Below are 14,651 nucleotides of genomic sequence, written 5' to 3'. Positions count from 1 at the left end.
TTTGTTTGTCAGCCAAGCAGTTTGGTGGATATTGTATAGATGTGTTACGGCGGTATATATATATCAGTCATTTTTTGTAGACAGAACTGAGTATTAAACACTGGATTTTAATAGCACTAATTCGTAGAATAGAACCATAGAATGGCCTGGGTTGAAAAGGACCACAATGATCATCTAGTTTCAACCCCCTGCTATGTGCAGGGTCACCAACCACCAGACCAGGCTGCCCAGAGCCACATCCAGCCTGGCCTTGAATGCCTCCAGGTATGGGGCATCCACAACCTTCCAGGGTGAAATTGCCAGGGGCCAGAGCAGGAAAGCCAAAAAGATGTTTGCTGCAAGCCAGCCTTTCATGCTTGATAGTACTGAATGCTGATGTGTGATATTTTTAAGCAATTTATTTGCCACTTATTTAAGGCAGAGCGTTGCCCTTCCATAGGGCAGCCAGTATTCTCTGTGCTTCACTTTCAGTGCATGTAATGTGGCAGTGCTGAAGCCATGAATTATCAGTGTGCTTAGTTATGCTTTCAAGCAAAAGGTTTCCAAGCTGCTGTGGTTGGGGCAGGTGTTATTCAGAAGAACAGATAACAAAGTGTGGATGAAGGTTACTTTTCTCCTTTCTGTGTAGCATTTAAACCCACTGCATGTTTGCTTCAAGTATGTTCCTTGGCAGAGAAGAAGAACACCACAAAACCAGCACCCCTCACAGCCAAGCCAAAGTATTTATTCCCCTTCCTTAGTGTAAGCAAATTTAAAGGCAATCATCTGGTAAAGGTGACTTCCTGCTGAAACATATGCTAAGGTAAAAAAGCAGCTGTCCTCTATCTCAGCTAAGAACTGGGTAGTGTCTGAGTGGTTTTCTTCTGCAAGCGGCTTTGGGATTAGAACAGGTGGGTGGAACAGCCTATTTCTGCCCTCTGGCAAAAAGCATTTAAGAAACTGCATCTATCTCACTGTAGTCCTGAACAAAATTCACTCTGCAGGAAGGTATTTTCCTGTTTCCCCACACTTACAAAATAAATGCTGAACTCAGTTTCCCTGAAGTCATAACTGTGAGCTCCTGAGTGCAGCCAGCCACAGGGCAGGGTTATTGAAGGAGGGAACGGCGCTGGCACAAGTGCAGGCCTGAACCTGCCTTGTTCTGAGCAGTGGCAGAAGCATCCACCACAGGTGGTCACGTGAGCAAAACAGGAGAAGCAGCACTTTGATGTGAGGCCACCCTTAGCTGTGCTCTGTCAGTACCTGCAGTTCTAAGTCAGTCACGCCACCCTGGCTCCCAGCCTACTTTCCACTGTCAGGTCGTAGGAGCACTGCAGGAAGCTGTGTGACTTAAAGAACTCAGTGGCACTTGAGAAACCACAAGTGAGAGGAGCCACAGGTAACATCAACATTCTTTATTGTCAGCTCTTGATACATTATTGCGATTTCACATTTTTCGTTTGTACTGTATAAAAACTTGTGTTGAGTCAAAGGTATAAAAGCCCAGTTGTCTGTATCAATAATCAATGATGTGTTTGGAAGTTTTAGAATAGCTGCTGGGGAATTCACCCACCTACTGATTAGAGGTAACAGCTGCTGCTCATCGCTTTGATCACAGATTTTTTTAAGGCTTTTTGTTTTTCCAGCAACTGCTTGGGCCTACAGCTTCTCTATCAATATTGCAGAAGCACCTCCTCCTCCGTTGCAAATTCCTGCAAGACCATACTGCCCCTGTTTCAGTGCATGGACCATGTGAACAACAATTCTTGCTCCAGACATTCTAGATAAAAGAAAAAAACATATACATCTTAGTTTGAAGATTCTGAATTTGACTTGCACAAGATTGCTGGCAGAATACAGCACCGATTCCCTGGAAGGAAACAAAAACAAGAGCATAGAACCCGTAGAAGATCAAACAACCCCTTTCTTCTACATTTAGAAACAACACGGGTTCCTTTTCTCCACATACAGTACTTAAAAAGAAGAGATTTAATGTGTGCACAGCCACTGCTGTTTTTTGGTAAAGGAAATCACCTCTAAGTACTCTGTGCAACAAAGTATCGATTATTAGAGCTTTCAAAGAAGGTAATTAATACTAAATCTCTTCCACTAAGAAACAAATCAATGCTAATTATTCCAGCTACAACTTGCAGTAATGTAATATGGTGCACTGATCTGGCTCCTGCAAAATCAGACATCTACATTCTGTCCTTTTTAGGGACAAAGGTTGTATTTCTTTATCGGAGCTGATGTTATGAAGGAGATAACAGCATATCTTGATGGATTATGGCTTGACTACAGCTTTGCCAGCAACCTTCTGCATGATGAAGTACTGGTTCTTCATGTACAATGCAGTTACTTATCTCTATTTAGTAAATTGGAAGGGGATTTGTCCTCCTGGACGTTGCAGCACGCTCACCCTTAAGGAGGATTACTGGGATGTACTTAAGCCACAGCACATTGCAGCTGCTGGGGAACACAGCAGGGAACTTCACTTCCATAACCTGAGGAAAGAACTTCAGAGCAAACATCCCCCAGACCACCCTGATCTGCTGCATTAGGTGACCACAGTGTTTTAGATCTGCTGTTGGGAGTGCTTTGACAAGGCTTGGAATTTGACATTGCTGATAGGAGGAAAAATCTTCACACCATAGCTTATGCTATTTTCGTTAAGTTTACCTGTAAGTTTTACTAGTTTAACTGGTTGATTATTTATTGCTGCTTATTCAGTGATATTAGTGATTTATTTTAATTTGTGGCACCAAGCAAGCCTGAAATGTAACACCTGAATTCAGTCAGCACGGACCTCATACCGAATTTCTATCAGCTTTCCTACTTGCACTAAATTTGAAGATGGAATCAAATACATCAGTAGCATAAGAAAAAAGTGCCTCTGTGCAGCCAAAAAAGAATGCTTGTTTACATACCCTATGGGATGCCCAAGAGAGACAGCGCCGCCATTGATATTTACTTTTTGTGGATCAATACCCAGCATTTTAATATTGGCCAGCACCACAACACTGAAGGCTTCATTGATTTCCCACATTGCAATGTCTTCTTTTTTCAGGCCTGTCTCACTTAGAATCTAGAAACGGTAATAAACGTGATTATTGCTGTGAAAGAACTAGGAAGCTAAAGTATTTTATAGAAATAATTAAGTCTCCTGTGAAGTCAAACTGCAGACACCAAGTCCCTATGCTGTATGCCAAGCAGGAGATCAGAGCTCACATTCCAGAAGCACTTTGTCAGATGGGGAAAAAACAAAAAAGGGGTTCTGGAACACAAACTTGAGTTTCTCACAAAAGCAAAAGTGGAGATTACTCTATCCCAAGAATACATTTTCATCACACTTCTACTAAGTGCACATCGTCACCACACACTGCACACTGACACAGTGCTGCATACAGTTGCATTTAGTTCCTCTCTGGGGTGGTCTGTACCTGTATAATCACATTTATTCTGCATTTTAGTCATAAATGCTTGAAAACTTTAAAAGTGAAAACAAGGCTAAAAGTTGGTGAGAGCAGAGTAAAACAAGGTGCTCTCAGAATACATATGAAGTCTGTCTCTCTAAAATCTGCACTCTAGCCTCAATCCTCTGCAAAACCTATTTAATTTCAGTGGTAGAGGAAGGTACACTGAGGGATGGAGCAGTGCTGAGGAAGTTTGCTTCCAAAAAAGAAAGAAAGTCTTCTGAAAAAGAAGCTGTTTTATTCCTACCTTGGGAACAGCGTGTGCAGGTGCAATGGGAAAGTCAATAGGATCAACAGCAGCATCTGCAAAAGCTGTGCAAACATTTAAAAAAAAAAAAATAATAAATCATAAAAGCTGTTGTTTAAATACCTCTTGTTTTTACCTTATTATCATTTATGCAAGCAGCAAACCCAGGTAAGAGAAAAATTCTGAGTGTAAGGTTGCTGAAGATAATATACATAAAACTCAGTGCCTTAAGTGCACAACATCACAATATTTTCAGATGTTTAGAATTATTCCACATGCAAACTGTATGGTCAAAAGCCTGCTGCCATGACACGTGACATTTCCAAGGCCACACTGAGGAGATGCAGTCGTAACGCCTACAGCCACGCGTCCTCTGCTCCATGCACGAAGGACAACGGGACTGGCAGGACTGCCACTCAGATTGCACCATCAGAATATTTTCCACTTCTCTATTCAAAGATGAGAAAAGAAAAACCTTACCAACTATCCGTGCCAGTGGTTTAACTTTCAGTCTCTTGGCTGCCTCTGTAGTCATCAGAACCAAAGCAGCTGCTCCATCATTCAGAGTACTGGCATTGGCAGCTGTAACTGTTCCTAGAAAAGGTAACGTGTTTTAACAGAGGGGGAGATGAGAGAGCTCAGGTAGATCCTGTAGACCCTTCAGCCTTACAAGGTCTCAGTGTAACAGCTGTTGCACTGAGAGAATCAGTGGTTGTTTGTTTGTTTGTTTGTCAATACTTGTTTAATCAAACCAATTCATCACATGTATTCATAAGCTACATCTGAACAGCAGTTCAGACCATGCCTTCTGCACCGGCAGCGCTGTCAGCATTAACACAGAACCCCAGCACAAACGTGTGCTGCAATGCCAGCTTTGCTTTGGCCAGGTTCCTTAGCTACAGGTGCACAGAGGCAACAGGGCACGATGTGCAGGCACACCAGGAGCTTATAGCTGTGGTGACCAAGGCCAGCTATTTCAGTCTTCAATGTAAATGCACAAAACAGAGGTTTTCACTGCTGTGCAGGTTCTTCTCATTCTATGACATTTTGTGCTGCTGTGACACCAAGCTTGGACTTCTTGGTAGGATCTTTCTTTAGCAGGCATTGAAAAGATCATAGATTACTGCTGTGTATTCAAGCTCTGGTGAACAGCACTGTTCACTCTGATAGAGCATTCTTGCACTTAGTAAAAAAATAAGCACTTGATTTAACAATGTTTACCATTTTCTTTCTGGAAAACAGCTTTCAGCTTTGGAACTTTATTAAAATCAACCCGCTTGTACTCCTCATCTTCTGTCACTTCTGTGTCTGGCTTTCCTGAAATTCAGAATTGGTTTAGCTTTATGTGTGCAGTCCTTTCTCAAACACTCTTAACATAGTACATGGATTAAATGTTCTCTAACTTAAACAACTTATTTCAGTAAAAAATGTAAACTTTCTTTCATTTTCATTCATTTTTGGCATGCGTAAGTAATTCATATGATCACAGAATGGCCTGGGTTGAAAGGGACCACAGTGATCATCCAGTTTCAACCCCCCTGCTATGTGCAGGGTCACCAACCACCAGACCAGGCTGCCCAGAGCCACATCCAGCCTGGCCTTGAATGCCTCCAGGGATGGGGCATCCACAGCCTCCTTGGGCAACCTGTTCCACTGCATCACCACCCTCTGAGTGAAAAACTTCCTCCTAAACTCCTTGATGTCATTTATTCACAGCAGATTATTTATACTTCTTGATGAGCAAATGAAATGGACCAAGAGCAGATCTTTAAGGTAATTCACAGAGAGATTCAAACACGTCATCAATTTGTTCCACCTGAATTTAGTACACAGTCATCTCCTTGAAGAAGTTACAGCATGTAACATTAAAGGAAAAGAAACAGATAAGCAGATACAGACAACTGACTGCCGTTAGCAAAAAGTCTGCATAGCAGTAAATTCTTTGCATCTGAGGTACAAATCATAGAATCATAGAATCATATCTCACAAACACGTGTGAGCGTGCACACTCCTGAGATATGTATGCCTACACAGCATAACTCGCACCGAGCGCAGACCCTGTCACAGCTTTCAAAGGAGAAACAGCCCATTTCATCACACCCTTCCACAATACCTTTTTTTGAGACAGTGACAGGAACGATTTCTTTTTTGAGAATTCCTGAATCCCACGCTGCTTTGCTCTTCGTGTAAGAGCCTATGGCATACGTGTCTTGCTCCTCTCGTGAAATAGTGAACTTCTTTGCCGTATTCTCAGCACAGTTGCCCTTGGAGAAAAACAGACACGTCACACTTGGGGTTCCAGGAGATGCAAACAAGAAACGTAACTGAAAAACCAGCATTTTCAGAACTGAATGTGACTGACATTTGGTGTTCGTTTCTGATTTGCACAGTCATGACCAACCAGAAACTTCTGCCTTTGGAATACCAACTTCACATTCAGTACATGTGTTCTGAATGCAGGTTATGACGCTGCGAAGGAAGGCACACTCCACACAAGGGGTTCTTCCAAGTTAAACAACTGCATGCAGAAGTTCTAAAGGCTGACTTCTCCAGAGTCTAGAGAACACACAGAACAGCATGTTTGCATCATCTTACTGGTGTTCTTATGCTGTTCTTAGCTTGTCTACTCCAAAAAGCCTCTCAGTCGAAAGCTATTTCAGTTGAAATGCATGAGAGGTGTTCAGCCAACAGTATAGGTAGAGTGCACTCTACTGATAAAGAATAAAGCACACACAGAAGCACTGAAAACAGTCATTATCCTTTCAAACTGTTCCCTCCTGATGCTTGTTCTTCACTATTTCCATACCAGGTTAGCATTTTTCTGAACCCTCCCTCACTTCGCACTGTTTTGTCCAACATATCATGCTGATGAGCTAAGCATATCAGCTGACTCAAACCTTCTAACAGAAGACATGGGATACGTACACTGGGGGAGGGAAAATAAGAACCAATCTGCCGAAGCAGAAGTGGCCATCCTCAAAGGCATCGTGCAACCTGACTGCTCCCACCCACTGAGACAGCAAAACCCACCCACAGGTGGAAGAAATCCCCTTGTCTCTTTTAACCCCTGCTCTAAGCTACTCAGACTTGAATGAGAAAGAAATGTGAACACACATTTCCCCCCCATTCCAGCCCTCCATCTAGTCTCTCCATTAAGGTACGTTACTCATTTCCAGCTGTGTGAGGCCAACAGTTGATACTTCAGAACTCTGCAGGAATATTTACCATATGGATATGGTTATAAACGTCTGTAAGTCCATCTTTCACAATCAGATCTTCCAGATTAACTCCTCCATAAGGCGTTGATCCTCTGCTCATTGTATAGGGAACATTGGACATGCTCTCCATTCCACCAGCAACCATTACATCCTGCTCAAACAAAAGCTGAGGTTATCAATAACGCTGCGTGTTCTACGTGACTTCATCCAGGAACTGATGCTAAGAAAATATTGAGTGGACACATCGTATTTCCAGCCACTCTTAGAGGAAAAGGAATAAAAGACTTCTTTATTCATTTTAAAAGCAAACAGCTGGGACAACAGCTGAAGAGAGCTAACCCATGCGGACAGAACACCAGACTTCTGTCTGGTGCATCACTTTGGAAAGCTGCAAGAGCCATGTCAGCCTCTTCTAATTCAAAAGCTCCCAAGATCACATCACAGATTTTATTTTAAACACTTCATTTTTCTCTATATTTCTCATTTGTTCTTCATAAGCAGCTCCACAGCAGTCAGAATCTAAGAGAGCCAATGAAAGACCGAGATTTAGAATTATCTGAAGCGTCACACAACATTCTTACATCTCACGTGTAAAGAGATGACTTACAGTGAGGGTTTATCATCTGAAGGCACCAGCAGTTCTATGAGGGATGTTAACAAAAAGTCACCACTGAACTTGAATTAGGCTGAATCACCATTTACATTTGGCATTTACAAATAAATCTGCTTCTCAAGCTGAGGCAGAAGAAACAAAAAAGCAAAGCTACAAGGACCATAAGCACACCTACTGTCCCCAGGCTGTAAACCACAAAATGTTCAGTGTTTTGCATCTTGGGATGTAAAGAGCAGCTGTCCTTAATGGCATGGCTTTTTTGAGATACAAATAATCATAGGAAAAATGCAAACACAGCAGCATTATTCTTGGAGAGCTCAGTAATTGTTGTTAATACAACCACAAAAGATATTGTACATGAAAATAGTAGTAACTAGGTCTTTCAATTCAGGCTTGGAAAAAGAATGGCTAAGTTCAGAAAAGATTATAAAGTAAATCCAGGAATAGCAGCGTGTAGTAACAAAGAAAACAATACCAAGAAGGCTGGAAATAAACTAGAAAGGCAGTAAACTGGAAAGGCAGCTGAGATATGGCAGTGATAGACAGGAGGAACAGGAGTTCCTGGCATTTCAACTCCATCAGGCAAAGAACTTGGAATTAAGGCAACTGTTTATATAGTCCTTAATGTACACAGACTCAAGCCTCTGGGAGCTGTCATGCACTCACACCACAAATACTCCCAACCCACAGCCAAGAAGAAAGAACAAAACCCATCCAAAAAAGCCACAGCGTGGAGCTCTGAGAGCACACCGAGCAGCACCAGCACGTACTGAGCCAGGCAGCACTGCATGCCTGATGGGCTGAGCTGAAAAGTCCACTTCTCTTCAGAGCACGCAGCAAATAAACCCAGAGCGTGAGCAATCCAATGGACTCAGCAGATGTCAGCCACTAAATCCAAGCAGAGCTGTTTGCACAGAAGTGCTGGACCTGATTCAAAGTCCAGTGAAAAGCCTTGCACCGAGCTCAGCAGGCACTGGGTGAAGTGTCATTCTCTGCATAGCAAGGCCTAAGCAATAGGTGGTTGCCCAATCACTATTTTCACATGGGGGATGAGAAAATCAAATATTTTACTCTTGCTCTTGGGTAAACAAGATATATAATTATTAAGTACAATTCCCACTAATGGGCCATTGATTTTGTAAACTAAAAATATACCTTGAACTGCCAATATCTTTACTTCAGAGAACCTTAGAATACAGTGGACAGAGATGAGTAATTCTCCTTCATCCAGCTCTTGAATGAAAACACAATTCAGCAACAACAGATATTTTCAGCCTCTTTGAGAGCAACAGAAAAGCATGAGACATCTTTAACACATTTAGAAACAACACCGCTTTAACACGTGAATGTACCTCATTTAAGTGATCAAAATATGTGTAAGTCAAGATAAGATCTCTCCCAACAAGCACTAAGTTTAGAAAAAAATTCTGGATTTTTTTCAGATGAAAAAGCCTGAAAAATTCCCTAGATTTTACAGGAAAGGAGGTAGAAAGGACTTATATAAAAGTAAATCCACCTTATTTGCTCAGCTCTGAAAGTAAATCTGACAATTCCCACACTACAATGCCTTTCCTTGTCTGCTTCAAACCCAAATGTATTTAAATTACTGTAAAAAAAATAAATAAATAAATAAATAAAATATCAAGGTTGTGTAACCTTAACAAACCTCACTGATTAGCTTCATTACTGCAAGTCAAAACATATCCCAAATCCAAGACCACAGCCACCACAGGACAGGATCCACAAGGCCAGCTGTGTGTCCCTTCCATAGAGCAGCACTGACACCACATACCTGGCTGCCACACATCAGGCTCTGGGCTGCCATCATGATCGATTTCATTCCTGAGGCGCAGACCTTGTTGACAGTCGTAGTATCAGTGGAGATGGGTAAACCTGAGTCAGGTAAGTTGTACAAACAATTGCATTATCTAAAGGGAGAACATTAGATTGGTGTTTCAACAATATTTCACATGGGATCAATTCTACTTAAGCCAGTGTCCAGCTCAGGCAGTTTATCCACCCTCACCCCTCGTTACTGTCTTTGGAGACTGCTGCTGCTTCTACCCTTCAGACAACAGACTCAAGTGGTAAGATGTGAAGCAAGTAAAGAATTGGTCAACGAAGATAATTCGGAACATCCATCATCAGTATGACATGGTTTCAGCCTCTCCAGGTTCTACAAAGGCTGTAGGCAATAACATCCATTGTGCACACGACAAGAGATTGCTGAGCACAAAGCCCACTTACACCACTCCACCACAGAGCGAGCCTTTGGCCCGCATGGGAACAAGTGTGCAGCCTGTCCTGAAGGTAGGCTGGGCACCTCCCTGCTCTAACTCACAGCTCAGTCATCTCCAGTAGCATTAGCAGCTGTCCATGTGAAGAAAAAACCACCTTTAAACCCAGAATCGACACAATGCGTACCTGCACCCAGGACCGCCTGTCTTGCTGGAGCTTGTCCTTGTCCAGCCTGCAAGACATTACCCATATACGCTTCTTTCACTTCTTCTGCAGGGATACCTAGAAAACAAACGTGATTTGATTGTGGATTCTTTGCACAGCAGATGAAATTATCTGTTATGAACCTTCCTATTAAAGTTTCTTATAGAAAAGAGACAAAACCTATCACGTCCAACCTGTGCGCTAAAAGCATTCCAGATCTCCATCCTCATATTCATAGGGCACAATGAACTAGGGACCTCACATGAGAATTCCCTCACCAGCTCTCAGAACAAGTCTTCCAAGTCTCACCAGTCACCTGATCAACAACAGTGTTATGGATGGTTGAACGTACAGAACTTTCTACCTGTGACAACAATGTCCAAAGAAACAGCTCTGTTTCCTTAATGCAGAGAGCCGCCAGCTGCCCCAGACAGAAGAGCTGTGCTCTCTCTCCTCTGCTGCCCATGCAACAGTCCTGGTGTTCCACTTATTGTAATATGCTGTTTCAAGATGCCTAAGAAAATTAACCCTCCTCTCCTCCAAAGTGATTTTTTGGCTAACTTAAAGCTACAGACAGGCTCACAAGGGTGTCAGAGGAGTACTGTGTAAAAATGGGCAGGGAAAGGAAGGACCCTTGGTTTCAGCAACAAGCAGCCTTCATATCAGTTTAGGTGTCGTAAACCTACGCCCCAGACAAGCAATCAGCATGTTCTGTGCAAGCGGGAACATCACAGATACTCCTAAGTAACAGCCTGCTCTTAGAAGCAACATTTACACGTGGCAGCAGAGTCCAACAGGCAAGTTTATTTAAGTTTATTAAAATATTATTAAGTTTATTTAAATATCACTTACAGATTAAAGCCTTAAAAGTGCTATGGGGGAGGGGGAGGAACACCAACAGAAAAGTCTGTTCTACCAAGCAACTTCAAACCAAAATACACAGACTGATAGCGTTCAGAGCTGTATGAGGTTTTCTCATGCAAACAGATTTACATGTACCTGCTCTGTCAATTGCTCCTTTAATTGCAATGGAACCCAGTTTAGTAGCTGACAATGATGAAAGAGAGCCTTGGAAAGATCCAATGGGTGTCCTTGCAGCACTTGCTATCACCACTTCCTAAGAGAACAAGCATGGAGTAAAAGTCACAGCATCTTTACACACGCACACATACCCCAAAGTTTATCCTTTTACTCTTTCATTCATGTCACAGCTCCTTTTTCATTCAGTAAGCAGCACAGAGCACCAAAACTATCTCCATTGGTGCATACAGCACAAAGAACAAAGACAAGGAATTTGGGACCTGTGCACCATTGCAGGGCTATGACCTTGTTGGGATGGCTCTGAGGACTGCAGTGATACAAGCTCCTTAGGAAGGACAGGCTGGGCAGACGAGGTGGAGCTGCTTTTTATATGAGGGAACAGTTGGAATGCGTGGAGCTCTGCTTTGGGAAGGTGATGCCTGAAGCAATCCCGGGCCTGGAGGGAAGAGGGGCCCAAGCTGGGAAAGGCCAAGCTACTAAATGCCTCCTTCACATCAGCCTTCACCAACAAGGCTGCCCTTTGGGAATCCCTGGTCCTAGAGGCCAGGCTAAAAGGCTGCAGCAAGGAAGATGCATCTTTGGTGGAAATGAATCAAGTCAAGGAACACTTGAGCCAGATGGACACCCCTAAGCTCATAGGCCCTGATGAGACACACTCACAAGTGCTGAGGAAGCTGGCTGCTGTCAGTGTAAGCTCACTCTCAAAGATCTCTGAATGGTCGCAATAACTGGGAGAGATGCCTACGAACAGGAGGAAAGCAGGTAGTTCTCCCATCCCCCAGGAGGCTGCAGGGAACTACAGGCCCGTCAACCTTGTCTTGACACCGGGGAAGGTGATGGCACAGCTCATTCTGGAAACCATTTCCAGACTCATAAACAGTAACAACAAAAATTGTCAGCATAGATTCACCAAGGGGAAGTCATGCTGAACCAAATTGATAAACTTTTGTGATGAAATCATGAGTCTGATGGATGTGATGGGAACAGTAGCTACTGTCTACATGAACTTCAGTGAGGTGTTTGACACCATCCCTCTTAAGGTCCCCATAGAGAAGCTGGTGATGTACGAGCTGGATGGGCAGACAGTTGGGTCAATAAAGGCTAAAAGGCTGGGAGCAGAAAGTGGTGATCAGCGGCATGAAGTCCAACTGGAGATCAGTAAGCAGCCTCTGCTTGGCACCGATGAGGCCACACGAGAAATGCTGGGTCCAGTTCTTGGTCTCCCGGTATGAGAGACATGGAAAGAGACTGGTGAAAGGCCACAAAAGTGGTTAAGGGACTGGAATATCCAGCACTGCTCAGTCTGGAAGCTCGGGAGTATCTCAACAAGTATCTGAAGGGAGGGTACAAAGTGGATGGAGCCAAGCTCTTTTCCGTGGTGCTCAGTGCCAGGATAAGAAGCAATGGACACAAACTGGAACACAGAAGGTTCCCACTGAACACCAGGAAGCACTTATGCACTCGCACAGGTTGCCCAGAGGTTGTAAAGACTCCTTAGAGAGAAGTTATCTGGAAACCATCCTAAGAAACATGCTCTACGTGACCTGGCCTGAGAAATCTCCCTTTGGCCAAGTTTTTAACTCAATTGCAATGATGTATAAAGGCATCGTACCAAATGCCAGGGAGTTAAATATTGTTGTACTGACATGGTCTGTACATCACAGAAGGTACTGTCACTACAATTTAATGAACGTTTACTCTACACTTACTGAGGCTCAGGCCTTGGAAGACCAAGCATCTTACCAGGCTTTGCCAGAACACCATCAGATTACAGATGTGTAAGCTGTAGTTTAAGCCCTGATGTGACACTCAACTTCACATCTGGTAGTCTCTCAAAACAAATTTCATATTAAATCTGGCTTAAATGTTACATCACTACGTCTACCTACCAACCCTGTCAGAGCAGCACAGGGGCCTGGCAGCAGAAAGATGAGTGTTTTAGATCTCTGTGTGCCCTGGACAGCTGGACAGCTCTTGAGAAGAGCCAGCAAATATCTCCAGCTGCAGCAGAAGGCAGACAAAGCCTTAAGAAGCAGACATGGCAGTGACCTGCAGTTCCGCGGAACGTCACACTTACATTCAATGTGCGCTGCGACGCGTAGCCGCGGCTCGCATACTTCAGAGCCTGAAAAATAAACACACCCTCAGAATTTCACAGCAACGAAGCCAACGCCGCCAAGAGAAATAAAGGCAAAGCCGTTTACTCAGCAGCTCGGCGCAGCGCCGCGGCTCACAGCGCTGACCGCCACACGGACGGGGCGACGCCCGCAGATGACGGCCGGACGGCGGTCGCGGCACAGCGCGGCACGGCGCGGCACGGCGCTCTCCCCGCCCGCCCAGCTCCGAGCGCACACGCGGCACTGCCGCCGCGGCCGCCCCACCCCGTACCGGAGCCCGCCCGGTGACCTTGGCCGGGCCGCTGCAGCCCCGCGCCGTGCCGGCCGTGTAAAGGGAAGGAACGAGGAAGGCTCCCTCCGGTTCAGCGCCGCCCGCCCCGTCTCACCCGCAACGGCCCGGCCGCCGCGCACCGCCGACCCAGCATCGCCACCGCCGCCATCCTGCCGCCAGCCGTCACCTTCACCGCCGCCCCTCGAAGCAGCCTATAGGCGGCCGCGCGCCGTCCCCTCCCCGCTTCCCATTGGTGAATGGGCTGAAGGCGGGACTAATTCTTGCCCTGCTATTGGCTGAGCCCGAAGCCGGCCCGCGCTGTCACACGCCGCCTCCCTGCCCTGCCTTGCCCTGCCCTCGCTCCGCGGCCGGGCCGGGCAGTGAGCGGCAGCGGGAGTCGTGTGGTGCTGCGGACCCTTCGCACAGCCCTTCGCACGCCCCCTTCTCAGCTCCGTGGTAGGCATTTCTTAATTTCTAGGTGTCCGAAAGCCTCCGGACAAGAGGTGAGAGCCGGTTGGGACAAGCACAGGCCGCAGGTGTTTGCTGCGTTGCTTCGCTGGTAGCGGGGGCCTGGGGAGCCTCGCAGGGAGAGCGCAGGGTCTGTACGAACCGCATAGTCATAGAATCATAGAACAGCTCAGGTTGGAAAGGACTTTAAAGATCATCGATTCCAACCACAACCTGACCATACTGCCCTAGCTCTAACAACCATCCATTAAATCATGTCCCTGAGCACCACATCCAAATGGTTCTTAAACACATCCAGGGATGGTGACTCAACCACCTCCCTGGGCAGCCTATTCCAGTGCTTCACAACCCTTTCTGTAAAGAAGTTTTTCCTGACATCCAACCTAAACTTACCCTGGCACAACTTGAGGCCATTTCCCCTCGTCCTGTCACCTGTCACCAGTGAGAAGAGACCAGCCCTGCTCTCGCTGTAGGCACCTTTCAGATATTGGGAGAAAGCAGTAAGGTCTCCCCTCAGCCTCCTTTTCCCCAGCCTGAACAGCCCCAGTTCCTTCATTCTCTCCTCATAGGCCATATTCTCCAAGCCCTTCACAAGCCTTGTTGCCCTTCTTTGCACCTGCTCCAGCACCTCCATGTCCTTTCTGTACTGAGGTGTCCAAAACTGAACACAGCACTTGAGGTGGTGCAGGGACTGGCAGGTACTGATTCAGGAAGAATTGAAGATGTAAACCTGAAAGTGTATGTGAGCACCATACAAGAAAGACAACCGTAATACGTTTGGA

The 14,651-nt window shown here is 45.1% G+C and overlaps 1 protein-coding gene across 1 annotated transcript; it reads right to left on the bottom strand.

Moving 5' to 3' along the window:
- Positions 1–1,379: 1,379 nt before the first annotated feature.
- ACAT1 (acetyl-CoA acetyltransferase 1) lies at positions 1,380–13,565 on the bottom strand. The gene is made up of 12 exons (XM_042866580.1): positions 13,517–13,565; positions 13,091–13,138; positions 10,972–11,089; positions 9,955–10,050; positions 9,323–9,423; positions 6,925–7,068; positions 5,813–5,963; positions 4,921–5,016; positions 4,180–4,293; positions 3,700–3,764; positions 2,907–3,064; positions 1,380–1,759 (listed from the first exon to the last, which is right to left on the bottom strand). The coding sequence occupies exons 1-12, from the start codon at positions 13,553–13,555 to the stop codon at positions 1,639–1,641; spliced, it is 1,251 nt and encodes a 416-aa protein (XP_042722514.1). The 5' UTR covers positions 13,556–13,565; the 3' UTR covers positions 1,380–1,638.
- Positions 13,566–14,651: the final 1,086 nt, after the last annotated feature.

This window comes from Lagopus leucura, unplaced genomic scaffold, assembly GCF_019238085.1.
Source record: "Lagopus leucura isolate 7727_CA_CO unplaced genomic scaffold, USGS_WTPT01 Super-Scaffold_100001, whole genome shotgun sequence".
In the NCBI taxonomy this organism is placed as follows: Eukaryota; Metazoa; Chordata; class Aves; order Galliformes; family Phasianidae; genus Lagopus; species Lagopus leucura.
Note: the sequence above shows the minus strand (reverse complement) of the source record. Positions and strands in the feature narration are given on the sequence as shown.